The sequence below is a fragment of the Peromyscus californicus genome, unplaced genomic scaffold (assembly GCF_007827085.1).
Source record: "Peromyscus californicus insignis strain IS unplaced genomic scaffold, ASM782708v3 Scaffold_9__1_contigs__length_137607984, whole genome shotgun sequence".
In the NCBI taxonomy this organism is placed as follows: domain Eukaryota; kingdom Metazoa; phylum Chordata; class Mammalia; order Rodentia; family Cricetidae; genus Peromyscus; species Peromyscus californicus.
This window is the reverse complement of record NW_026294617.1, coordinates 115,877,983-115,904,963: the sequence shown is the minus strand read 5'-3', so window position 1 is coordinate 115,904,963 and position 26,981 is coordinate 115,877,983. Positions and strand designations below refer to the sequence as shown.

General features: G+C 45.7%; 1 protein-coding gene across 2 annotated transcripts in view; it reads right to left on the bottom strand.

Moving 5' to 3' along the window:
• The window catches only part of Tspan5 (tetraspanin 5), a 172,640-nt gene that overhangs the window by 9,159 nt on the left and 136,500 nt on the right, over positions 1 to 26,981 (bottom strand). For both annotated transcript variants that reach the window (XM_052732169.1, XM_052732168.1), the window contains 2 exons: positions 5,103 to 5,249; positions 1,446 to 1,616 (listed from right to left, as the gene is read on the bottom strand). In XM_052732169.1, the coding sequence (XP_052588129.1) occupies positions 1,446 to 1,616; positions 5,103 to 5,249 (318 nt within the window). The remainder of the gene's footprint in view (positions 1 to 1,445; positions 1,617 to 5,102; positions 5,250 to 26,981) is intronic.

Here is a 26,981-nt window from a genome sequence, read left to right as displayed (position 1 = left end):
AACAACCCTTGGCCATTTTAAGACTTTCAGGACCAAAAGCTATGTCAAAACTCTAACTCTAGAACAGAAGACCAGAATCACATGAAATAACAGTGTTGCTGAGTACAGCAAGCAGCATTTCAGGAACACTCATGAACACATGCTCTGTAGGTCCGGCTGCTTCTCTGGGCTTGATCTGGGCACCACAGGTTTCCCTGGGAAGCCCAATCAGCTCTGTCATGCAAACCACTCAGGGAGAACAGCTGGGAAGCTGTGAGCTTGCACCCATTGAGACCTAACACCACAGGGAGGTCTGCTGAGCAGGTCAAACAGGGCTTCATTTCACCCGTGGGCAGCTTGCTGTAGAGGGCAGCTGTTTGGAAGCCACGAAGCCACTGAGCGAGAACTAAGACCCCAGCTGACTGCTGAGCATCCTGACAAGGGTGGCCTTCCTCGACAATGGTGATGCCTTCCTGACTCGAGGTACATGTTATCCAGCCCAGCCGTTCCAACTCAAAGCAAGACCTTGGTCCACTGAGCTTGTGTGGCCCCTGATCTTGCTCTAAACATCAATGCCATGGACACCACTGGCCAAGTTTGCTTGGCTTACTCCTATTTTTCCAGCGCAGGTATGTGAGAGCCCCATAACCTGCAGGACAATAACATCTTGGGCCTAATATGAGACCATGCGCATCATTAGAGTGTCCGAATATCCACAGGAATTAGACAACAGCTCACGTTTACTCTCATTTTACTATCAGGGAAAGAGTTCAGGCTTCTGTTAGTCCCAAGTCAGTGAGACCGTGCGTCTCTTGGCTCCCTGTCTGTGCCACTCTGCATTTTGAGTGGCATGCCCTGTGCCTGTTCTGTTGGCAGGAGCAGTCAGTCACACGGTCGTGCTCAGACACCTGTGTGGCAGGCAGGGGTCCGCCTATCCCATGTTAGAAGCTCGCAGGCTTACAAGTCTCTAACTTTTGGGTTGGACTGCACACATGTGGCAGCTGGATAGGTACATTTGAGCAGCTTTATGAACAAATATCCTGTCAGTTATTGTGAGCTGTAGGGAAAGGAACATGGAAAATTCATATTCAGTCAAACAGAACTTTAAACATACAGAAAAGCAGTTTTCTCCAAGGCCCGACAAGGGTACAGCCATGGTGATCGCATTTTCACTTAAGAATTATGTCTTCCTTCCTCTAATTTAATACAAGTTGAAACAAGTGAAATCAGAACGTTTCTGTTTGGGATACAAACGTAAACCGTGGAGCAAGGGAAACAAGTAAACAAACAACCAGAAGCTACGTAGAAAAGTCAGCCGGATGTTGCCAGCCAGCAAAGACACGCAAGGCATTATGGGAGTCAAAGGCTCGCAGGGCATTATGGGAGTCAAAGACACACAAGACATTATGGGAGTCCCCCTTGTGAGAAGCTGTTTCCACTGGAGAGGAAAGGAAGCTTGAACTTACGTATTCCTGGGTGAAGTCTATGAGGTTCTGCAAGTCAATGTCATCTCTGTAAGCCCTGATGTTGTTGTTAATAAAGAAATAGAGCTGGTCTTTGATCCAGTCTTTGAAAACAAACGCCAACACCCCAGCAGTGAGTTCCAGGAAGAAAATAATCCCCAGGAACACAGAAAACTACAACGAGAGGAACAACAGGGAATGGTCACAAGGGTGAGATCACAGGAGTTAGGGGCTGGCGCTGAAAAGGACTGTAATTACATTCAACTGGGACAATCTCTGAACTGGAACCCTCCGTTTCTTAAGGTTTGTTAATGGAATATTACACTTCAAGAAAGGACTTTTAAAAATTAAAGATCACTTCATAATCACATTTTAGAGTCTCTGGTGTTCCATTTGATAATTAACCAACAAAGCCCAAATCAAACATGAGTAATAGGAATTTCTCATTAGACCCACATTAAGGCCTAATGAATTGCTCCTGATTAATGTACTACCAGACATATGAACAATGTTCTGCCTGACCTCCAGGAAGCCTTCTTCCTAACTTGAAAGGTAGATTATCCCATGTTTTACGACCGCCTGTCATTTGCTACCGTGGCTTGATTCCACGCACACTCCATTATCCTGTTCTGGATTCCCATTTTAATCCCTCCTTGCGCCTCCTATACAGTGTGAAGTAGATCTGTTCATCTTAAAGAGGTCAGAGAGGAAGTAGGGGGGGGGGTGGCTGTGACAGGAAAACAATTTCCAATCCTGAAAATGAAACTGGGGGTTAAGGGCATTCTCAGGAACACTAGCCGCTCTTGACTCCCGTCTGGGAAGCAGCAGCCTCAGGAAACACTTTAAATAACACCACAACGCAATCAAAAGGAGACTTCTGGCGAAGGCTGATAACAAGGTATAAGGCTAGAGAGCATGAGACCCTGAGGTAACCCATCAGAACCCTGGGGAAATTTCCCTTCCACCTCGATCCTTCAGAGTTTCATGTTAGTCATCCTGACTGCCGCTCCACCCACGGGCCTTTGCACACCTCCCTCCTCCTGCATCTTAACCCTCCTCAAGCTATGACCTGGAGGTGGCACGTGGCGGGGAGGGCATGCTGGGGGGACAGTGGGATGTGGCCATTCTCTTCATGGCATGGAGTGACAAGTGTATCTTTATGGGGGAGTGAGGGAAGAAGGCCAGAAGGACAAAACCAGTGCCTGACAAAGTCTAGGATGCCAAGGCACAGGCTCTGCTTCCAGGCTCTTCGGCTCAGCCTTCCAATCTCCCCCTGAGCTGCTGTTTATCTGTCCTCAATGAAGTAAAATGCCAAGTTCTCAATTTTCAGTGGTACCAATAATTTCAAACTAAGTTTGCCTTAGACAAGAAAAAAAAAATGAATACTTATGCCCCCTGCCTTCCTCTTCATATAAAACAACCCCCTTCCCTGTATAAGCTATCACCCCAAACGTGGACACATACAGGCCTCACACCACAGAAAGAATAAAATGTGAGCAGGCATGCATGTGTGTGAAACAGCTGGACAGCTGCACAAAGACTCCAGACTTCTGTTCTCACCTCCACAAAGGTTAGGGAAGTTCCCTTTCCAGTTGCCTGCTAAGTTCTCCAGTTACATAATATACACATCAAATATGGAGTCCAAATTCAATCCATATCAAGTCCTTGGCAGGGGCCTACCTGTCGAGCTGTGAGCTAACTCGCCCATTTCCAGAGGTGCAGAAAGTGACCTGAAGCTTCATTTGAGGGCATCAGTCAGCCAAGAAATGCCACGTCTATTTCACACTTACCTCTTGGGTTTCCCCCCAGCAATCTTCCTAGTCTTGGGCAACATGATCTTTGAGGTTGTGGGGAGGCATGGTGACACTATTTCCAACTTATCTCATAGCTCCTCCTTAGAGAGAGTTCTAGGCCAGCTTCTATTGTTAGTACTAAATAAAGGGAGGCCATTTAAATATTCTCTAAGATGAAAAGTTAAGAACATGACTCTTTTCACATCTAATGTGAGGCTTTAGGAAGGGGACTGCTATAATGAATAAAGCCATGTTCAAGAAAACCATATTAAAGGGATCCCACATTTGGGAGCATGGAGGTTGCATCGGTTGAGTAGTGGGGCAGATCATGGGTTACAGTGAAGCCAGGCCAGCATTTAGAGATGCCTGATACCAAGAAGACTGGCAGGCTGGCAGGTCATGATCAGGGACAAACATCCCTTGGAGGGACTCCATAGGTCTTTGACTCCGTGAAGAAAGCGGCAGTGGGGGTGAGGATGAGGGTGGGGGTGTCACACAAGCCTCTGTGTGTGCCAGTGTAGAAAAGGGTCAATCTAGATCAGGTAGCTAGGCAGCGAGAACCATGGGAAACTAGTCACTCCCACCATGCACACAGGAAAAAGAGCTAGCTCCTCATTAAACTATGTCTGAGAGCAAGGACTCCCCAGGTCTTCCCTCTTGGAGTGAGCCACATAAAAAGATTAAAGGAAACATCGATCAGGGAGCAGGAGCCGCCCCAGTTCAAAATGGGCTACCCTCGGATTGGAATGGCGAGTCTCCTCTTGGAGCCGGCCAAGAACACACGTCAGAGAAGAGTCCGGCGGACACGCTATGTGGACACGCTATGTGGACACGCTATGTGGACACGCTATGTGGCTGTTCGGAGTAGTTCTAGGACAGGCTCCAGTTTTAAGTGACAATGACCCAAGAAGATGTGTCAGCAGGGGTGCGAATGGCTATAATAACAGGCAACATCACACAAAATTGTTCTCTGGAAATTTCCGGGTCCTCCCTCCTCACAGGAAGGCAGGTCCTTCTGATCTTCCCTATCTTTGGAGAGAAGAGTGAATGTTTTTCCTACAGAAATCACTAGAATGCCAACCCCCACACAAAATGAGGCCAAATTCAATCCATACCAAATATTTGGCAGAAACAGACATGCTGTGAGCTAACTACTCATTTTCCAAAGTATAGAAAGCAACTTGAAGTTCCATTTGAGGTCATCAACAAGGAAGTGGCCACATTTACCAGCCTTATTGAAGACACAAATATGTTATAGGTGCCATTGTTCCGCGTGGAAAGGGGCTCCAAAGGGGAGACTTCCACTCCTCAATCTCTACTTTGCCCCGAATCCCCACATACCTCCTGCTAAAGTCCCTCCTCCACAAATGCAGCCGTCACACACTGGAAAGCAGCTAAAAAGTGCTGCTCGTGCAAAGGAGAATTCTCACCTTGACCAAATCGCCATGTTTATCCAAACTACGCAAGCTGGATGGGCTACTGAAGCCGGGCCACCGCCCACTTTCTCTGGCTCACTCTCTGCACAGCTTTCTATGTCCAGTATTCACCAGCCACACGTGTGTGCTCTCACACATACAACACACACCCCTACACATCTCATTCCTTCCTGAGGCTACATTAGGGACTGGAGACGAGTCTGTTGCATATATGTACAAAACCCTCATGCATGGCAAGGCTGGGTGGCACTTACACTGCCAAAGAGGCATGGGTAGGGGCAGGATTGGAGAGCCCTCCTGAAGTAAAAATGGACCAGGCCATATTTCTTGCCTAGGCCTTTGGTGTGCTTACCATCTTGCCAGCAGTTAAGAGCGTCATCTTGGTGTAATAGTCTGGATCTCAAATCGAGAGCAGGGTTGGCGATACTTACGAACTTGAGAAGGAAGGTGTTTTCCCGAAGTGCTCCGATGCACCCTGCAAACCCCAGAATGAACATCACTCCTCCCACCACGAGGAAGAGCCAGACGGGGTCAAAGCCCCCGAGGTCAGTGATGGACGAGATGTTGGAGAGGACGCCCTGGGAGAGGAAAAGAGCACACGAGGGGTCAGAGCGCAAGGCCGCACTGCCAACAAGGAAGGGTTAGTCACTTGCCTTTCCCTCCCAAAGAAAACCCTCGGCAATCACCTGACCATCTGGGATGATCAGGAAGAGACCACAAAAGGGAAGAGGAAGGGGAACAAGCAGGGAGGGGAAAAGGAACAGGAAGGGAAAGAAAGGAAACGGAAAATAAGAAGGGAAAAATTCAAAGGAAAGGGAGGGAGGGAGAGAAACAGAGTTCTTTGCAAGATCAACAGTGCTTATATTTCTGGTAAAACGATAAACAGCAAAAGAATAATACGATAAACAGCAAAAGAATAATAATTAAAGCATCATCATCAGACTCTGGATGCCAAAAATGTAGATGATGCCTTTGCTTCAATGCCCTCAAATACATATGGTTTTGAGTAAAAAGTGGATGTAACAACAAATACACCACCTTGAGCAGAAAGAGCAATCATTTTAAGCCCCCCAGGACCACTTGGAAGTCCTTGGCATGTCTCCAGAAATATGGGGGTAAGGGGGAGCTAGGAGCTTGAAAATGAACTTTGCTGGCTTGACTATAAGTGCCCAAAGCTTCCCAGGAAAAGCGATCCCCCAGAATCCACCCTTGAGCCTCGTGGGCGGCCCCATCAGGGTCAGGTCCCCAAGGCCCACTTTGTGCTCTGTGCTCGTGTGCTCCGTTAGTTGTTGGAGGCATTCCCTACACTTCAGAGGTGGAGGTGAAAAGACAACAGAAGTCACTTTCAATTCCTTTATTCTTCTACCCCAAGACTACACAAGGAATCCAAAGTAATGTTATTTCTCCACAAACAATACCCATTTAAATGAACTCCTTTCTAAAGTGTGAGAACACATCGAAACCTGCCAGAAATGATGATAATGTTTCTCTAAAATGTAATGGACATATTTAGATTCGGTCCTATGAGGTCCGTGATAGAATGTAATGTACATACTTAGATTCAGTCCTATGGAGACTAGTGACACTGTTTTTGGAACCCAAAGTCTGAAATACTCAGAATCACCAATATTTTATTTTCCTATTATATTTTTTTGAGCTCTCAAATCAAAATACCTACAGACAACTGCAGTATTGTTTGCCACACAACTTAAAATAGGTATTGAATACCTGTCTGCATAGCACTGCCACCAACCTGGAACGGGGTGGATGCATCTGATTTTGGATGAGGAAAATGTAAGTTGGAGGAGTTTGGTGGCGGGCTGAAGGTCACGGGTTATTTTAGAACGGGAGCAGATGTCTATCTCAGCACTTTCTGATGGAGCGGGCCACACGTCTGCCTGCGTGTGCTTCCCAGGCACTGCCTATCACACCCGGGTGTAGGAGTTTAACTTTCTATCCACTTGAAAGTTGTTGAAACATTTTGGGAACAGCATTTTAGGGCTTGGGGGGTTGTTTCTTTTCAGGAGTGTCAACTTGAGGACAACAGAATGTGTCTGAAGAGAAGCTACAACACTAACCAATAAAGCTTTAACTTAGCAAAAATGGCTGAGGGCTCAAATAAAGTCACAAAGGAAAGCTGGGCAGTTTGAAGGTTTCAAAGCAGGGGGAAGGAGGGTGTGTGTACCAGGACGTGGCATGGCAGCTGCACCCTTCAGGTCACTGCACAGACCCATGGCTAGGTCTAGCTCTGTGTTTAAGCTTCAACTTGGACACTCACCCCAGGAGGGAAAACCTGGACAGAAAATGCAGAAACACCAAAACAAATCTGCACTTACACAATGATGCTGAGAAAAAACTGTTGCTAGAGACATTAACTAGAATGCAGCAGGGGCGTTATGGTCCCATTGCTGGAAGGAGGCCAGCCACTGGGCTTGCCACAGATGTTAAAGTCTTCATGGTTTGGACTTGTTCAGTCAGTGGCCAAGCAGGCTTTGCGTGCACATGATGCACTTTGGAAAGTTCATTAGGGGAAAAGTAGACCTGACTTACTTGGTATGAAAGACAAAGCAGCAACCGTGTGAGGGAGAGAGAAACATGTCCCTTTGCCTTACAAATTTTTTAATTGTTAAATTGATACATAGTAAATGCACATGTTACTTTAGGGTACAATGTATCATTTCCATAGGCGGTTATAGTGTGCGATGATCAGCTGGAAGTAACTAGCATAATATCACCTTGGGTATTCATCATTCCTTTTCAGCAGTTTTACATTTATTAAGCATTTACCGTGTGTGTGCAACATACATATGTGTAGTGTTGTGTGTGCATGCATATGTGCAGTGTGTGTGTGTGTGTGTGTGTGTACATATGTGCAGTGTGTGTGTACAGTGTATGTATACACCAGAGGCCAACCTTGGGGTGTTATTCTTCAGGCACCATCCTCTTGGTTTATTTTTAAATTTTATTTATCTTTTTGAGCCAGAGTCTCTCACTGGAGCTTAGGGCTCTCTAATTAGTATAGCTTGCCTGGGCAAAAAGCCCCAGAGGTCTATCTGTCTGCCTCTCCAGTCCTGGATTACATGCATGAGCCACCACAACCAGCTTTTTCCATAGATGCTGAGGATGGAAGTGAGGTCCTCATGCATGTCCACCAAGCATCCTACAGACTAAGGCATCTTCCCAGCCTCATTAGTTTTGTTGTTTTTTAATTTGGTTATATAAGGCAAGTATATACTTGTAACTATATGTACTTTGAACACCCCCTCATCTCGCTAACCTCCCCTTCCTGGCTCTCCACACTCTCTTTAGTCCTCTGAATTTCCCTAAACATCTATACACACATGATTTTATGTATTTATAACATCTATTACCCGTAAGTGAGAGAAAACACCGGAATCCGTCATTCTGAGGACCACCTCATTTGCTTAGCAGGATGATCTCCATCATTCATTTCCTTCACATGACAACTTCATTCTTCTTCACGGCTGAAAACAACTCATCGTGTGCACACACCGTGTCATCTTTATCCATTCCTATATTGACGGGTATGGGTACCACAACGTAGTTATGGAGGATGGTGCTGGAACAAACACTGATGTGTCAGTGTCTCTGTGCTATGTTGACTGGAGTCTTTTAAGTAAATATCCAGGAGCAGAATAGAGTTGGGTCCCAGGGTGGGTCTACTTTTTGTCTTCTGCGGACACTCCCCACTGATTCCCACAGTGGCTTGACTAGTCCACATCCCACCAGCAGTGCTTACGGGTCCTCTTTTGTCCACACCCACACCACTGTTTGATGTCGTCTTCTGACGGCCACTCTGCCTGGGACGAGATGGGATCTCCATGTAGTTTTTATTTGCACTTCTCGGATGGCAGTTGAACATTTTTCATGTTTATTGGTCATTTCCTCTTTTGGTAACTGTCTGTTCACTAGTCCATTTATAGTTTGGTTCATTGGGTATTTTTTATTTCTTTGTATATTCTAGATAGTAATTCTCTGTCAGATAGCACAGATTTTCTCCCATTTTGCTATGTCTCCTCTCTGTTGCTTCCTTTTCTGTGCAGAAGTTATTTTCATTTCATGAAATCACACTTGTCAACTGCTTTGTGAGTCCTATTCAGAAAGTTCTTGCCAGGGCCAGCGTATTTTTTAAGATTTTTTTTTATTTACATGCGTGTATATGCACGCCTGCGTGCAGGTACCTGTAGAGGCCAGAAGAGGTGCCAGAGCCCTTGGAGCTGGAGTCACACAGGTGGCTGTGAGAAGCCAAATGAGGGTGCTGGGGGCCAAACCCCAGTCCTCTGGAAGAACAGCAAGCACCCTCATCCACTAAGTACCTCTCCAGCCCCTATGCCAACACCTAGAAATGCTTTCTACTGATGTCTGTGGTGATATTTTATTTGTGCTGAAATGTGATATTTTATTTGTATGTTAATAAATAAAGTTTGCCTGGAGATCAGAGGTCACATAGCGAGCCATAAACAGGAGTCAGGTGGTGGCAGCACACGCCCTTAATCAGATCACATGGCAGGCAGAGTCTCTGTGTGGTCAAGGACATAGCCAAGCGTGGTGACACACGCCTTTAATCCCAGTACCAACCACAGAGACCTGGAGGTTTGTATGGACACACAGTGACGAGGAAGTCATGTGGCTGGGCTTAGAGCCAATGAGAAGGCAGAACAGGAAGGCAATAAAAGCACAGGTTAGTGAGGAAGAAGCTCTCTCTTGGGAAGCTACGGCGTGGTGGTAAGTTAAGGCTAGTCAGGGGCTCTTCGCTATTTCTCTGATCTCTCTGGCTATTACCCCTGAATTTGGCTCTGTGTTTATTATTAAATAAGACTGTTTAGAAATCTGTCTGCAGGTATCAGAGTTTTTGGGGCTCATGCTAAGGTTTTGGATCCATTTGAGGTTGATCTTCGGCAAGAGCTAAGGCTCTAGCTTCACTCTTCTCCACGTGGATGCCCAGCTTTCCACCATCATTTGTAAGAGACTCTTCTATAGTCTTGGAATCTTGTCACAGTTCAGGCAGCTGTCACCGCACGCGTTTACATCCAGATCCTGTGTTCTGTGACTGACTCGGTGGCTGTTTCTGTGCCAGTCCCGAGCTGTTTGTCACCGGCTCTCGAGTCCCTGAGACACGCTATGAATCAATTTGTTGTCCTTTTTCCTCAGGGTTGCTTTGTGTATCAGGAGTCTTTCGTGCTTCCATATGAACTGAAAAATTTTCTTCTACTTCTATGAAAAATGATGTTGGAAGTTTGACGGGGATTGGACTGAATTTGTAGATTGCTTCTGGTAGCACAGTCATTTTCACAATATTAAAACTTCCAATCCACGAGCATGGGAGGTTTTTCTGTCTTCAGTGTTTTAAAGTTTTATTGTAGATAAAACTTTCCTTGGTTAGGTTTATTCCAAGGTATTTCTCTAGGCAATTGTGAACGGGGCTGTTTACTTTCTTAGTACATTTGTTATTGGTATATAGGAAGGCTACCTTTTATATGAGAATTTTGCATCCTGTTATTTTGATGGAAGTGATTATCAGCTCTGAGTTTTCTGGTGGAGTCCTCAGAGTCTCTATGTATTGATTATATCAGCAGCAAATAAGAAAATTATTTCTCTTTCTGTCTGTATCTTTTATTTTCCCATCTTATCTTATTGCTCTGGCTAAATCTTCAAGTGGCGTATTTCATCAGAGGGAGAAAAGTGGTGTGGGGAGAGCCTGAGGAGACAGTTCAGTGAAGAAAGGACTTGCTATGCAGGCACAAGGCCTGGAGCTCTCTAGCATGCACATACCAGCCAGGTGTAGTGAGATATGACTCTCATTCCAAGGTGGGGGTGGGGGGGGGTGGGAACAAGTAGATCCTGGGGCTCAGTAGCCAGATTAGCTTCAAGGATAAGCTGCACCCTATCTTGAACACTAAGGTGAAAAACAGAGAGAGGCAACTTCAGCCTCAGGCCTCTGGATATGTACACTACACACAAGTGTGTGCACACCCCCAAACCCCAGAGTGGAAAAGGTAGGGGCCCCCATCTTGCTCCTGATTCCAGTGGACCTTCACTGAGCTTTTCTCCATTTAGTATAATGCTGGGTATATGTTTATTACATATAGCTTTCATTATGTTGAGCTATGTTCCATCTACTGAGCTCCTTAAGGACTTTATTCGGATTAAGCTAAATCATTTTAAAATATGTGTAGTGTGTGTACAAGTGAGTGCAGGTGCCTGGAGGCCCGTCATGTCATTTTCCCCTGGGACTGGAGTTCGAGGCAGCAAGCCTGGCCCAGGTGACTTTGTTGTTTCTGTGTCTTTGTCGTGTTTTGGAGCCACAGTAATGTGACTTCATAGAATGCCAGTGTTTCCTCCTCCTCCTCTGTGCTATGGGATAGTTTGGGGAGCACTCGTGTTCTTCTTGAAAGGTCTGGTAGAATCAGCATGAGCCCATCTGGGTCTGGCCTTTATTTTAGTTCATAGTTCTTTTTATTATTATTGCTTGAATATTTTTAAAAATATATCTAAGTTATTTGTCTAATCTTGGTTTAACTTTGGTAGGTCATATGAGTCAAGAAATTCATTCATTTCTAAAAGTTTTAGGGATAGGTCCTAATTTTCTGATTTTCATTGGTGTCTGTTACAGTGCCTCCCTCTATCTGTAATTTTATTAATTTGTGTCAACTTTCTTTTGGATAGTTTGGCTAAGAGCTTGTCAGTCTTGTTTATTGTTCTAAAGAACTAACTGCTATTAATTCTTTGTGTTTTAGGATTTTGTTACATTAATTTCTGCCCTGATCTTGATTACAGCTTTCCATCTGCTGGTTTTATGTTTGGCTTATTCTTGCTTTTCCAAGACTGTAACATGCATCATTAAGTTATTTGAGATCTGATTTCTTCTGCTTTTTAATTTTTTGATATGTCTGGGTGTTCCACTTGAATGTATGTTTGTGCTCCATATTCATGCCTGGTGCCCATGGAAGGTGTCAGAACAGAGTATCAGATTCCCTGGAAATAGAGTTACAGTTGTAAGCTGCCATGAAGGTGTTGGGAATTGAACCCAGGTCCTCTGGAAAAGCAGCAGTGTTCTTAACCACTGAGCCACCTCTCCAGCCCCTAACATCTAAATTCCAATTGTACATACTTGTAGCTATGACCTCATCTCTTAGGATGGCTTTCATTGTATCACGTAAGTTTATATGGGCTGTGTTTTCATTTTCATTCAATTTTAGGAACTTTAAAGTTTCCTCTTAATTTTTCAGTGACCTATTCATCATCTAAGAGTGTGCTGTTCTGTCTCCATGTCCTGGTGCACATGCTGGAGGTTTTCTTGCTGTTGATTTCTAGCTCTATTCCATTGTGGTCAGACAGTATGTAAGAAATGAACTCAATTTTCCCATAATTGTTAAGACTCACTTTATGTTTGGTAGAATACTGATCTATTTTAGAGAAAGTTCCTTGGGCTTCTAGGAAGAATTTGTATTCTACAGTGTTTAGATGAAGCTCCTACAGATGTCTCTTAGGTTCATTTGATCTATGCCATTTAATTTAGATGTTCCTGGGTTTTATTGGACTGTCTATTGGTGAGAGTGGGGTCTTGACATCCCTCACTATTATCATGGTAGGGTCAATCTGTGTCTTGCATAAAACAGTGATTATTTTATGAAATTTGGTACGCACGTGTCTGGTGCATACATGTTTCAAGTTATGATTTCCTTTTAATCAGCATTAAGTGACTTTATCTACTGTGACTAATTGGTTTAAAGTTTATTTTGTCAGATATTAGAGCAACAGCCCCTGCTTGCTTTCTAGTTCCATAGACTTGAAAAATGTTTCACCCTAAGGTTTTATCTTTGATGGTAAGGTATGTTTCTTGGGACAACAAATAGATGGATGCTTCTGCATGCGTGTGTGTGTGTGTGTGTGTGTGTGTGTGTGTGTATGTGTGTGTTCATGTATTTGTGCTAGTATGTGTGTGGATGAGTATGTGCCTGTGTTTGCTGACCAGACTGTTGACTTCAATCATGCTCCACCTTAGTGTAGAGAACTGCCTCTCACTGAACATGGGGTTCAGAGATTCAGCTAGACTGGTTGGCCAACTAACCCCAAGGTTCTGCCATCTCTGTCTCCTACTGCTGAGTACAGGAGTGTGCTGCTGCACCCAGGTTTTCTGTGTGAGTTCTGGAACCACTTGGTGCTGGTTTAGCTGGGCCCTGGGTATGCAGTCTCTACTGCCCACTTCCAAGCAGAGATCTCACCTAGCTTCATAGGTACATGTGGTGGTTTGAAAGAAAATGGCCCCCAAAGGGAGAGACACTAATGGGAGGTGTGGCTTTGTTGGAGGATTTGTGCCACCGTGGGGGTGGTCTTTGAGGTCTCCTATGCTCAAACTATACCTAGTGAGACAGACTACTTCCTTTTGCCTTCTAGTCAAGATGTAGGACTTTCAGGTTCCTCTCCAGCACCTCCATGTCTGCCTGCACACCACCATGTCACACCATGATTTTACTGGACTAAAAATGTAAGCCAACCCAATTAAATGTTTTTCTATATAAAGTTGCCGTGGTCGTGTTGTCTCTTCACAGCAATAGAAACCCTTCAACAGTATGCAATTACTGTCTTTCCCTGATTTTATTTTAAAAATTAATGAGTGCTTTGCCTGCATGTATGTATGTGTACCTCATGCATGCCTAGTGTCAATGGGGGTTAGAAGGCGGTGTCAGATCCTCTGGAACTAGAATTGCAGGTGGTTTGTGAGCTGCTGTGTTCGTGCTAGAAACACAGGACCTGTAGAAGAGCAACAAGTGCTCTTAACCACTGAGCCATATCTCCAGCCACTTACCATGAAAAAGAAAGTAGATATGTAGTGTGTGTGTGTATACATATATATATGTATATATAGTAGAATTCATCACAAAATTTTTAATATCTCTTTTCCTCTTCTTCCATTTCTACACTTCAATTCCTCTTTTTCTAAAGCCAGCCCATATGTCCTTGAAGTTTCTATATGTATTCTAGGCTGGCCTCAACTCATGATGCCCCTGCTTCAGCTTCCTGAGTGCTGGGATTATCAGTGTGCACTGCCACACTCAGCTAAGTTCCATCCTAAACAGCGATTGGTTACCCAGAAGTCTTGTCAATGAACACTGAATGCTTTCCTTAGAAGTATAATGTGAGAGGGCTGGAGAGATGGCTAAGTAGTTAAAAGCACTCACTGTTCTTGCAGAGGACCTGGATTCTATTCCCAGCACCCACATGGTGCTCACAATCATCCATAATTCCAGTTACAGGAAATTCAACTCCCTCTTCTGACCTCTGAGGGTACCAGGCATGCATGTGGCATACAGATACACATGCACACAAAACACACAGACATATAACATAAATCAGTCTTAAGAAAAGTATACCATTGGCCGGGCAGTGGTGGTGCACACCTTTAATCCCAGCACTTGGGAGGCAGAGGCAGGCGGATCTTTGTAATTTCTTGGCCAGCCTGGTCTACAGAGCGAGATCCAGGAAAGGCGCAAAGCTACACAGAGAAACCCTGTCTCGAAAAACCAAAAAAAAGAAAAGAAAAGAAAAGTATACTGTGAACCTCTGTTATTGTATTCTAGGATGGATTCCCAAATGGATGGGAAGTTAATATTTAATGACCTACAGGCTACTTCCAACTTAGGATTCTTCTGGGATGTCATCAATTTTTTAAAAAATGGGCTTTTTATTTGTGACTCGTGTTCAAGTGTGAGCAAAGCTCAGATTGTTCCCAAACACTTCCGTGATCCATGGTTGAATGTAAAAAGCTCAGCAGATAACAGGGCAATTATCTAGATGGCTCAGCCAAAGCCAACAAATTGGGTGTAACTGAAATATCAAGATAAAATTCTTCCCTGGATGGAAAAAAAAAAGAAAAAAAAAAGTAACCCCAACTAGTATAGAGCAGATTCCTCACTCATTCGTCCTCTTTGGCTTTACTGTGAGGATAACTTGGCTTCTCAGAGAAACTCATTTTAATACTCTCCCTAGCCTGCGGGGACACTTTTAATTGAGAGGCTTTCAACTGTTTCCATGGAAACAATGATAATTTGGGGGCCCAGTTTCCTTATCTAATTCTAAATTCCAACAAAAGACAGGGCTGGAGACAGGTACCACTGAGTGCTGGGGGCTGAAGCTCTGCTCAGCACAGGTAGGGCCCCTGAGGATTTACTTTTGATGGCTTCAGAACATACCTGGGCTGTATCGGTTGTAAATTAATGCAGACTTCTTCCCAGAGTGGAAAGAAAAAACTTAAAACGTAGTTAACAGATGACCTTACATATGCTGCCAATGTGGTGGCACGTGCCTTTAATCCCAGCATTCAGGGCAACAGCAATGGGCCTCACACTGGAGACCACATTGGACTAGAGACTCTGAAGGTATCCTGGGCTACACACACACACACACACACACACACACACACACACACACACACACACACATACACACACGGGGTGGGGGGGGAAATGACAACACAATGCTCCCAAAACAGCAAGTGTGTATTTACACTGTACTATTATTATATATTACCCAATAAGCTCAATGTTTCTGAACTAAGTGTGTGTGAGCATGTGCATACATGTGTGTGGGAATGACGAAATCCAGATAATATATATTACCTCACATGGTTCTAATTTTTTGGTGGTAAGTACACAGTACTTTTCAAGAATACCGCCTATCAACTATGCTCACTAAGTCGCCTGGGATGACATTAGATACTTGGATGTGGGGAAGCAGGCTGACGCTCCCATGTGCGCACTGCACAACACTTGCTTCAGAGAACTGCTCTATTTCTGAGTACATAGAACTTCAAAACACACTGTGCATATTCCTAGGAACAACGGTTTAGTATTAAAAAAAATGATGGGGAGTCAAGGCATCATTTTTCTGGTGTCATAACCATGAGGTCTCTCACTGGACTTTTAATTCCATGAAGCTCAATGTGACAAATTAGGAAGAAGTGCTAGTCCATGCCTGCTAAAAAGTGATTATAATTCAAGCTGGAAGAACAGAACTCTAAGGTCACAGTTAAGTCAGACAAGTATGAAGTCGGTGCTTGGATTTGTAGTAAATCCTGAGAAACCTGAGAAGAACATGGCAGACACCTGGTTACCAGAAACCTGCAGCACTGGCCTCTTCTGTGAGGACTTCTCTTCCTCATCCTTTTCATGCCTGTCAATGCTCCACAGCTCCACAAGAGCCCCAGCCTCAGAGAGCAGAGAAGCCTCAAGTCCTCCACACTGAGGTTCTCTGGGGAATGAATCTGTGAACTGCACACCCCAGAGCCATGTAGCCATGGACATCCATGTGTCAGACTTTTCACCGTGTGGAGAAATGTAAAGGCGGTGCTCAAGGAACACCCAAGAGCAGGGAGGGGGAATCCTGTTGGCATTACAGATAACTGGTCCAGAGTCCTGAGTCCTCCTGTCACTCAAGATTTTTGTAGCCAGCTGGAGGTTTAGAGAACTCTATTTGGTGGGCAAGCCTGCAATCCCAGCACTTTGCAGGTGGGGGCGCAAGAGTCAGCAGTTCAAGGTCATCCTTAGCTACATAGTGAGTTCAAAGCCAGGCCATACAAGACTCTGTCTCAAAACACAAAACAAAACATCAAGAAAAAACCCCAAGGATTAAAAAAGAAAGTTCTATTTTGGTTTTCATTTGGACCGAAGAAGTCCTGCTCTGATGCTACTGAAAATTTTTGGGGAGCACATGCATGTCTAAAACTAAAGCTCATACTTATGCTGGGAAGGGGAGAGTATTGTTTATGGGGATCAGATAAGGGGTAGAGGAAAGCGCTAGATTTTAACTGATCACTTCGGCTGGGTAGCTGATATTTCAAGTTAACAGCAATGAAGGCTGGTCCAGTCTCATTTATGAGACCCCACTTTCAATTCAGCATTATCAATGAGATGAGCAGTTCTAGAATGGAAACTGAAAGGATTTTATTTACATTGCTGCCCAATAATACCTAACCTGGCTTAAATTCTAATGCTGCATGTAAAGTTGAATGTTTCGCTTTTGAGTTTAAACACTCACTTTAAAATTTTCAAACTTATTTTTAAAAACGAGCACAAACCATCCTCTGGCAACTGTCCTCCGTGACCAGAGCAGATCACAAGCGCACAGGCCTAGCACTGGAATGTCACGAGTTCTTATCCTTCTGCCTGCTTCCTGCAGTGATGCCAAAGGTGTTGATCTTGGCAGACTGTCAGAAAACACCGCCCTGAGATGCTGAGTCTAAGCGGACCAAGAAGTGGGGCAACTGGCCACATGTACTGATTTCCGTTGAACATTTCTTTTCAGTTCACATGGAAGGGAGGTTCTGAACACAGGGAGCGAAGACAGAAAGAGTGTGAGAATAAGAGACTAAAACAGTGATCACAAGAAGAAAATATGTAAGGAGATTAATAATACTGAGTATGCCTAAACATATATTTTAGTAAGACATTAAGATTATATTAATAAGAGCTGATATAAATGAGCACACATTCATAAGCATGTCTCAGATTCATGATGCAGTCTGGCCTAGATTACTTTTAGCATGGCTGCTAGAGCAGGTAGAAGAGGAAAATAAATCATTTATATAACAAAGTAATACTATAAACACAAGGTACACACCAGTTCATTAAAAAGGATGAAAGCTGGGCTGGAGAGATGGCTCTGTGGGTAAGAACACTGGCTGCTCTTCCAGAGGTCCCAGGTTCCATTCCCAGCACCCACATGGCAGCTCAAAACTGTCTGTAACTCCAGTTCCAGGGGATCTGACACCTCACACAGGCATACATGAAGGCAAAACACCAATGCACATAAAAATAAATCAATCTAAAAAAAATTCAACAAATCAATATTCCAAAAATTGCAGATTGAGAACTGTATGTAAGAGGGTGGCTCTGGAATGTTCTCTGGACAATGTATTTGGACAACTAGCTTTTGGTGTAACAATTTGAAGCTGCAAAGAAACAACCCTCCTGTAAAAACAAGACTTCCATCATCCACAAAGTACTGGACCCCAGCTCAGCAGACACCAGTGTGTGCTGAAAAGGAAGACATGTTCAGGGAAAGTTCTGAAGAGGTATCTACAGTAACAGAACCAGCTGACAAACAGATATTCTTTTTTTTTTTGGTTTTTCGAGACAGGGTTTCTCTGTGTAGCTTTGCGCCTTTCCTGGAACTTGCTTTGGAGACCAGGCTGGCCTCGAACTCACAGAGATCCACCTGGCTCTGCCTCCCGAGTGCTGGGATTAAAGGCGTGCGCCACCACCGCCCGGAGACAAACAGATATTCTTATGTTCATCATGGTACCAAACAGAGTGGTATTTCTGTAGCTGGAGAGTTCTCTCTGGGTCCCGCCAAGCCCTGGCAGTCCGACAGCCCACTTATAAAATAAACACGCAGACGCTTATATGATTTAAACTGTTTGGCCTAATGGCTCAGGCTTCTTGCTAGCTGTTCTTAGGTCTTAAATTAACCCATTTCTATTAGTCTATAAGTTGCCACATGGCTCGTGGATTACCAGTACCTTACATCTCACTTGTCATGGTGGCCGCAGGCAGTGTCTCTTGACTCAGCCTTCCTGTTCCCAGAATTCTCTTCTTTGCTTGTCCCGCCTATACTTCCTGCCTGGTTACTGGTCAATCACCATTTTATTTATACAGAGCGATATCCACAGCACTTCCCCTTTTGCAGTGGCAGCGAAGGGTAAGAAGGCATTTTTAAGTCTCAGCTCTAAGCTACTGCTCTGACCTCTTGGGCTTTTAGCTCTGCATTTGGCTCTGTGTTTCTTATTTAATAAGACCGTTACATCTACAGTATTCCAGCAGCTCAGAACATCTACACCACAGTGGGGCAGAGAACATTCCAGAGCCACCCTCCTACATACAGTTCTCAATCTGCAATTTCCCTGTGGTCCTCAACACAAGTAGGACAGCCCAGACAATGGCTGGATTACAGAATTGTCTGTCAGGGCTGGAATTTAGCTCAGCTAATAGAGGCCTTGCCTAGTATGTATGAAGCCCTAGGTTCACCTGCAGCCCTCATGGCGTGGTGGTACACACCTGTAATCCTAGTACTTGGGAGATGGAGGCAGGAGACTCAGAAGTTCAAGGTCATCCTCAGAGCACACAGTGAATTCAAGGCCAGGCTGGGCTACATGAGACCTTGTCTCAAAAATATTAGATATTTACTTTTAAGCTAAGACATTAAGAACATAAAATTTGTGTGCACTTATGGGATACCCATGGAATGTGTCAACAAATTTACATACTTGTATGATATTTTGTTTGTGTTCTGACAAATAAAGCTTGCCTGGAGATCAGAGGGCAGAGCTAGCCACTAGTTAACCACAGAGGCCAGGCAGTGGTGGCATACAACTTTAATCCCAGCACCCAGGAGGTGGAGACAGAGAATACAAGATGGGTAGAGACAGGATTTTGCCCCATTGTCTGAGGATTTGTAGAGATAAGATCGCTGCCTTTGGTCTGAGATTTCGTAGAAGTAAGAAGTCTCTGGTGGCTGACTGCTCTGCGTCTCTGATATCTGATTCACCCTGCTATCTGACTCCAGGTTTTTATTTGTTAAGACTAATCAGGATCACATTTCACACACTGTCATGTTGAATTCAAGGTAAACATCTATCTTGAACATTTCTTCACGATTCAAACATCTGAATGTTTCATGTAGCTCTCTGAACTGCATGGTGCTTTTTCTATCATAACTGTGTTGGGGCATGAGAATTCATGCACACCTAGAACTCACGTGTCAATTTTCCTCATCACAGTCTTTCTGTGCCTCTAATTAGCAACTGCCCTTCTACTCTCAGCATCTACAAATGAACTTTTTATATCTCAAGTATGACTGAGATCAGGTAGTTTTTTAATTTCTATGTCTGGATTATTTCACTAAGAGAATAATGCCCCAGTTCCATCCTTGCTGTCACAGATCACAGGACTCCGTTTATGGCTGTATAGTATTCCACTGAGCATATATACGTGTTCTTCATCCATGCACTAGCTGATGGATACGTAGGCTGCTCACTTTCTTGTCTATTCTGAATGTGCTGAAATAAATGTGGGAGTGTGGGCTTCTCTTCAACACGCCAATGTCACTTCCTTGGGATTTATATCCAGAAATGTGATTGCTGCATCAAATGATAGGGGTGTGTGTGTGTGTGTGTGTGTGTGTGTGTGTGTGTGTGTGTGTGTGCGTTATATGCATGTATGTGTGCCTTCCTGCTACGTGGGAGTGTGTAGATGCCAGACATTGACACTAGAATTATTTCTTCAACTGCTTCTCCATAATTTTTTTTTGAGACAGAGTCCTTCACTGAACCTCAGTTTTGGCTATACTGTCCAGCAAGACCCTGGAACTGTCTTGTGTCTGTAACCCGCCCCTCAGTGCTGGAGTCACAAATGTACCACCTTGTCTGATTTTACATAGATGCTGGGGATCTGAACTCAGGTCCTTGTGCATATGCAGCAGACACTTGACCCGCTGAGCCATCTCCCCGGCCATGACAGTTCTATTGTTTTCTTCTGAGACACTCTCAGTATGTAGCTCAGGTTGGTCGTGAGCTCATTGTGCAATCCAGGCTGGCCTTGAACTCAGTGTGATCCTCCTGCCTTAGCCTCCCAAGTGTTGAGATAACATGCATACACCACTTCACCTGGCTCCTACCTTTAATCTTTTGAGGAACCCCTACGCCTTTCTCCATAATGGCTGCTCTGATTTACATTCCTACCAACACTGTGCAAGGATTCCCTCTGCCACATCCTCATTAGCCCCTGTTATTATCTTTCATCTGACAAAACTGTTTTGCATCTCAGTTTCTCTACTTACTGCCTATGTGATCATAGGTTGGACAGCTCACCTGCCTAAGCCTCAATTTACACATCTGTGAAATTATACCACCTGTGAAATTATGCCATAAGGTTATTATGAAAATGAAGTAAATCAAGTAAATGCACCATGCTAAGTACCCGGCACAAAGAGAGAATTCAGTGAAGTTCATCTCTCTCATCTGCATCACTATGATGTTGGAATAAGAGGAACCACTGCATCCATAGGGGCACCTGGGGTGATAGCCCTGCTATACTGGAAGAGAATCTCTTAATCCGAGTCCTTGCCCTGCCTGATGCCTGTCTAAGATTCTGCCTAGTGAGGTGGCAGTATCTGGAGCATGCTAATATGACCTTTAGGGGGTGTGTGAAAATAACCTAAGCTGTGCACAGAAAGGCAGAGGGAGACCATGCGTAAACAGGAGCTTCTGTAGGTACACAGACGTGGTACACTGGGATAGAGAGCACAGAAGTCACATGACATCACACACTCAGCAGCCGGATACTTCTGCAGCCAGGGAGCTGACTGTACATGTTGGCTGTTGGAATCCGAACTCTGCAATGACCTTCTTAGTTGCTCAACCACTTTCAGTCCCCATGAGCTCTGGCTGTTCAATGGCTTGATGAACATAGTATGTCTCAGGAAGAATGTGGAAACATCTGCCACCCTTCCTGCCCACCTTCACCGCCTCATCAGCCCCTCACGCAGCCAGCCATCTATGCGATTCAAGCAGCTTCTCCTTCGTGGTTCCACAATAAAGGAGTCTGTTCTGGGTAACGATTTCTTCTTCAAAGAAGTTGCTCTGCAAGCGCCAGAAACAAAAAAGAGGCAAACAAACTTTGGAGTATTCCGAGCCAACACACTTCAGGAGTGTCTGTGGTTTTCTTCAGCGCCAGCACAGAGCAGCCTCTGTGTGCCACCTGGCAGCCTGCAGCCTCTTCTCCGTCAACCCACACAGAGAAGAAATGCAAAAATAGCATGAACGCAGCCAGGGTCCAGGGCTCTGCTGCCTTTGCAGACACAAGCACATTCCTTCCAACTGCTGGACGAGAGACAGAGGGACAGGCACATGAAACGTGTATGAAAACCCAGACCAGATGGACCTCTCTGAGACAGTTATGACACTCACCTACCCCTCCATACACCAGGCCCTACTGTGGTGGGCCTGAACACTTCCCCAGAATACGAGGGGAAAGAAACACTGCCATCCTGACAGACAGTGACAGGTGTAACATTTCAAAGGAAACTGCAGCTACTCACAGAGTGGGTGGTCTTGGAAAACTGGAAATGTGGTTTTGAATGATGTCCACAGAAGGACCAGGCAGGGGCCTATGGTATCCAAGACCCTCCGAGAATGTTCCATTGGCAAAGCCACTTTGTAAAAACCCAACTTTCCATCTACCTGATGAATTGCTGCAGAGGCCGGAGAGGGGAGGGGATGAGATGAGCGGCGGCAGGAGAGCTTGCGAGACCCAAATAGTCTCAGGAGATATGGTGGGGTGAGGGCAGCTTAGTCCACGCCTAGTAGAAAAGCTCACCTGTAGGAAGGCGAGCTGATTCAAAGGCATGCGATCCTTTCCATTTCCCTTGTCAAGAAAGGCCATCAGAGTGAATCAAGTAATCCTTTCTTGCACATTAAAAAAAAAAATGTTCACGGGGTATCTTTGAGAGGCTGAGGAGGATCATCTTTTAGCCTATACAAAATGTGCTCTACCTGTGAGCAATACCAGCCCCATGGAACCTGGCCCAGCCACTCTCCCAACAGCTGCTTGGCTGCGAGGCACAGTCCCCACCCACACTAGTGAGCAGCTGCCCTGCAGACACAGAAACAGCCCAACACAGAAATGTCCCGTGTTCTAAGGTCCTCATGTCCCTTGCCACTTGCCAGACACTTTCATGCACCTATTCAGAATACGGAAAGCATGCTTAGGAGCATTCTAGTCTTCAGCAGCATGTTTGAACTGAAGTAATAATAAAGGCTCTGTGTAGGACTGAACACCTCTCCACCCCATTAATATGTTGATACATAATCATCACCAACGAGACAGTAGTTGAAGGTGAAATCTTTTGAAGGAAATTAGGCTTGGAGAAGTTCATGAGGCTGGACTCCCCGTGACCGGACAGGTGTCACTGTAAGAAGAGGAGGGCACCAGAGCCTCTCCCTTCTCACCCTGCCATGTGAAGATGCAGTGAGGAGCCACCATCTGCAGACCAGGATGACAGCCTTCTCTTGGAACTGTTGGCCGGCACCTTGATCTAGACTTCCAGCCTTCAGAACTATGGAATGAAGAACCATAATTCAAGTCCTTTAGTCCACAGTATATTATTATCTTGTCTGAGTGTGCAGCCCAAAGGTGAGACGCCAAGTACTGTGTCAGCCGTGGGCATTTAGAAGAAGATTCAGTGACACTCCATAGCGTGTCTACAGCGAGAGGCTACCCTGGGGCAGAGATCCACAGTGGTGCCATGTGCACAGAGCGGAGCTCCTGCACAGAAGCTCACGTCAGCACGTGTGGAGACGAAGAAACAGAACTTGGCCAACAGGGTCTGTGTAAGTGTGTGCCGAGGGACGAAAGCAGAGGAGGATGTCAGGGTGCCACTGGATCTGTCCTTGGGGCACTCGGTCACTTCTGTGCTGAGAGACCCTGTGCAGGCAGTGGCAGGGCACCATGGAAGCAGCTTGTGGACCTACTGCGGCGAGGGAGAGCTCAACCCTATCCTGAGCGTCACCCTGCTGTACACCGGCTCTGCCAGGCCCTGGGATGCCTGCACTACTTCATCCTCATGCCGAACTGAGCACTCTGGTGGGGAAACACACCAAGTGAGAGAGAGCAAGGCCCCCAGATCACTGAAGGGAGAAGGGGGCCCAGTGGGGATTTGCAGCTAGCTGGCCTGGCCACTGAGCTGTATGTCCTATCCTCTCGGGATGCCCTACTGAATGGCATCTGCACGCAGCAGCAGGAGCCGCAGCAGGAGAGGGGCTTCTTATTGCTAACGTAGCACAGTTCAGTCAAGACACATAGGACGCGTTAGAACACTCTTGTCTCAGATTTCACCGGAACAAACAACCAAAGTGAGTAGGAGCTAAGCCCTTCCTGTTCTGCACCCACCCCTGCCACAGGCACCCCTCCAGCCAAGTCAGGCATGCAAAAGGTGGTGAGAGCGAGCCTGGGGAGGGGACTTAAACTGTCCCAGAGGAGACTGCTGCAGGAACTGGGGAGATGGCTCAGCCAGTGAGGTTTCTGATGTCTGTGACAATCTGAGGCCAGATCCCCAGAACCCAGACCCCAAATAAGTGATTCATGAATGAAACCACTCGGGGGGCGGGGGGGTTGTGGGCGGTGAGACTTCTCTTTTTACTCACTGCTTATGTCGAGTGTCAAGGGGACAGCCAGGGAGCTTGCAGGTGGTAGTCTGTGATAAAGACACAGGGCCTGCTCACCAGGGAAAGGAGGTGGGCCCGAGGACTCACTCCTGCCCCCCACCCCCGGGAACCTCCTGGAGAGAGGGGGGATGCTGACTGCTCTGCTGTCAGAGGCAGGCGAGGGCTGTTCTGGCCTCTTTGGGAGATGGGTGTAACCAAGAGGAAACATGAGGGCAGCATGGAAGGGGCAGCTTGGGCCACGATGACCCCACCACGCAGAGCTGCCCCCAATGGCGTGATGTGACATCAGCAGAATTCAGAGGGACAGACATAAGGCAGACAGAGGAGCTGGTGGGGATAAGAAGGACACTCAGAGTCCAGCTCAAAGCAACCAAGAGACAGAGGGACTCGGCAGGGAAGCTTCAATAAGACCCTTACCAGCCACCACCGGGCTCGGGAGCAAAGCCTCATCTCTACTCGGAGCTGACAGGAATTAGACTAAGGAACTACGGCCAAGGTCCATATCCCTGTCCTCTTCTCAGGGCCCAAAGCAGTTCAGCACGGGTAAAAGATAACACCTTAGTGCCAGACAAGAGTCTGTCTCAGAATGGGCCAGGAATGGAGATCGGACCGTTAGTAACCAAGCCACTGACCCAGTTTGAACCAGTTTGAATTTTTGTACCTAAGAAGTTTGTCTGAATAACATTTCAAGGGTTACATACAAAACCAGAGATTTTATTTGATTTTTCATCATGTCCTGTACTTGCTTCAAGGCTGAGAGATCACAGGGTCATCTTCCAGGCTCTGACCAAAAGCTTTCTTGTGTGCAGCGCTTAAGACATACCAGGGAACTTCAGGGGGTGACAAGGATAGCTGAGGGAGGGAGGCAGAAAAACTTATTATACTTCAGTCAATAAAGGGAAATATTTGAAGACGACTTGCAGCATCTTATAGCTATCCCTTCAAAGTGGCCCACAGCCAGGGTAGCCAAGTCCTTCTATCTACCACATTCTTTGGTGATGGGAACCTAATCTCTGCCGTGAACTGCCTGACTGTCCAGGTCCCAGCATCCCTGACTCTCCTTCCTGGGAACACGGGGGCATTCTTCCAGGATAAGTCTACTACAAGATGGTGATGGACAGCCTTCCAGATACAGACACCAGGGAGGGAAAAAGGCCCTGAAGAGACAGAATTATCTCTAAACACGGGAAAGCCACAGTACAGGATTCACTTCCCACCGTCCCTCCTGGGATCAGGGCTGTGTGCCTGTTCTTTTCTCCCCACTCAGGGAACTGGTGGAGAATGTGAGGGAGGATGACAGAGGACCAGGAGGGACAAGGAGAGAGAGAGTGCGAGCAGGAATCCCAGCTTCACATCTCAGGGCCTCAGTTTCCCTATTTCTGAAACAGAACACCACCTTCCTCTTAAAATTTAACCCAAGGTAATGCATAGATCACAGGACTGAAAATGAAACCCCCTTATGAGGATGTTTTTATCCTAACCAGCACTTGGCAAGCACAGAGTTCTCTGCGCACCTGATTCATGTGGTTGTGAACATCTGGATGTCCATTCCACAGGAGGGGACCGTGAGGCCGAAGGCACAAACTACTGTCCTCAAGGAGTTCGGTTTGCCAAGTGGAAGGGGCTATGTTAGATAGAGAAGACAGAGGAACACTGGAAACTCCAGAGTCACATGCAGGATCAGGGGAGCAGAATCCCCTCCTCCCCACCAACAACTGTCTGTCAAACTCCCCCTTGCAGTCATCAGTGACGCAACCCCCTTTCCTGGCTCTGCCCAGAACTAAGTAATGAGCAGGAAAGATGGACAGAGCAAGAGAGGGGAAGCATCTTAATTCTCCCATGAAACAAGGTGATCGCCGGGCGGTGGTGGCGCACGCCTTTAATCCCAGCACTTGGGAGGCAGAGCCAGGCAGATCTCTGTGAGTTCGAGGCCAGCCTGGGCTACCAAGTGAGTTCCAGGAAAGGCGCAAAGCTACACAGAGAAACCCTGTCTCGAAAAAAAAAAAAAAAAAAAAAAAAAAAAAAAAAAAAAAAAAAAAAAAAAAAAAAAAAAAAAAAAAAAAAAAAACAGAAACAAGGTGATCATATAGATTCCCATTCTTAACAATAGAAGTGAAAGGCCATTTCCCAGCACTCACAAATACGGCTATTCTGAAGGCCGTATCCCTCATATCAGACACCAGAAATAAACCAGACATAATTTTATCTCCTTTCATACAGTAAGAAGTGTGAATACAGTCAGTTCACTAGAGTTCTTAGGTATCGATGACTGCCGTAGCTCAATGACAGAGGTCATGGAATGGCCAGGATTTAACAGAATGCAGCCACTGTTCATTATTCATCTTTCACTGTTTCAAAGATCATATTTCTTATGACTGTTTTTAATACATGGTCTTACCAAGTGGCCCAAGCTGACCTTGAGTTTGTAATCATCCTGCCCACACTGCCCCCAAGTGCTGGACTTACAGGCATGCATCATCATGCCCTGTGTAGATGGTATTTTTTCCCTTCTCTTCTCCCCCTTTCCTACATTTTCTGTCTTTGAGACAGGATCTCATGTAGCCTGAACTCTCTACATAGCCCCAAATGACTTTAAGTCCTCATCCTCCTGAATCCACCTCCAGAGTGATGGGATTAAAGGCATCGATCAACACATCCGGTTTATGTACTGGAGACGGACCCCAGGGCAGCCCTGAACATCTGCGCTACATCCCCAGACCCTAGACAGTATTTCTTAAGCATCACACTAAAATATGCTGTTTAGGGACTGGAGAAATGGCTTGGCCGGTAAGAGCATGTACCTCTCATGCAGAGGACCTGAGTACAGTACCCAACATCCGTATCAAGCAGCTTATACATACTCCAGTTCTAGTACATCTGATGTCCTCTTCTGTCTTCTGCAGACACTTGCATTCATATGCACATTCCCCGCCCCCCATGATTTAAAATAAAATAAAAATGTGCCATTTAATGTAGTAAGGTACTGGAGCCCAGCAGGAAATCAAGGCTCCTCGCCCCCAACTGAGCTTGCCTTTGTCCCAGGGAGAAACCCAGCAATACGTTTTTACAG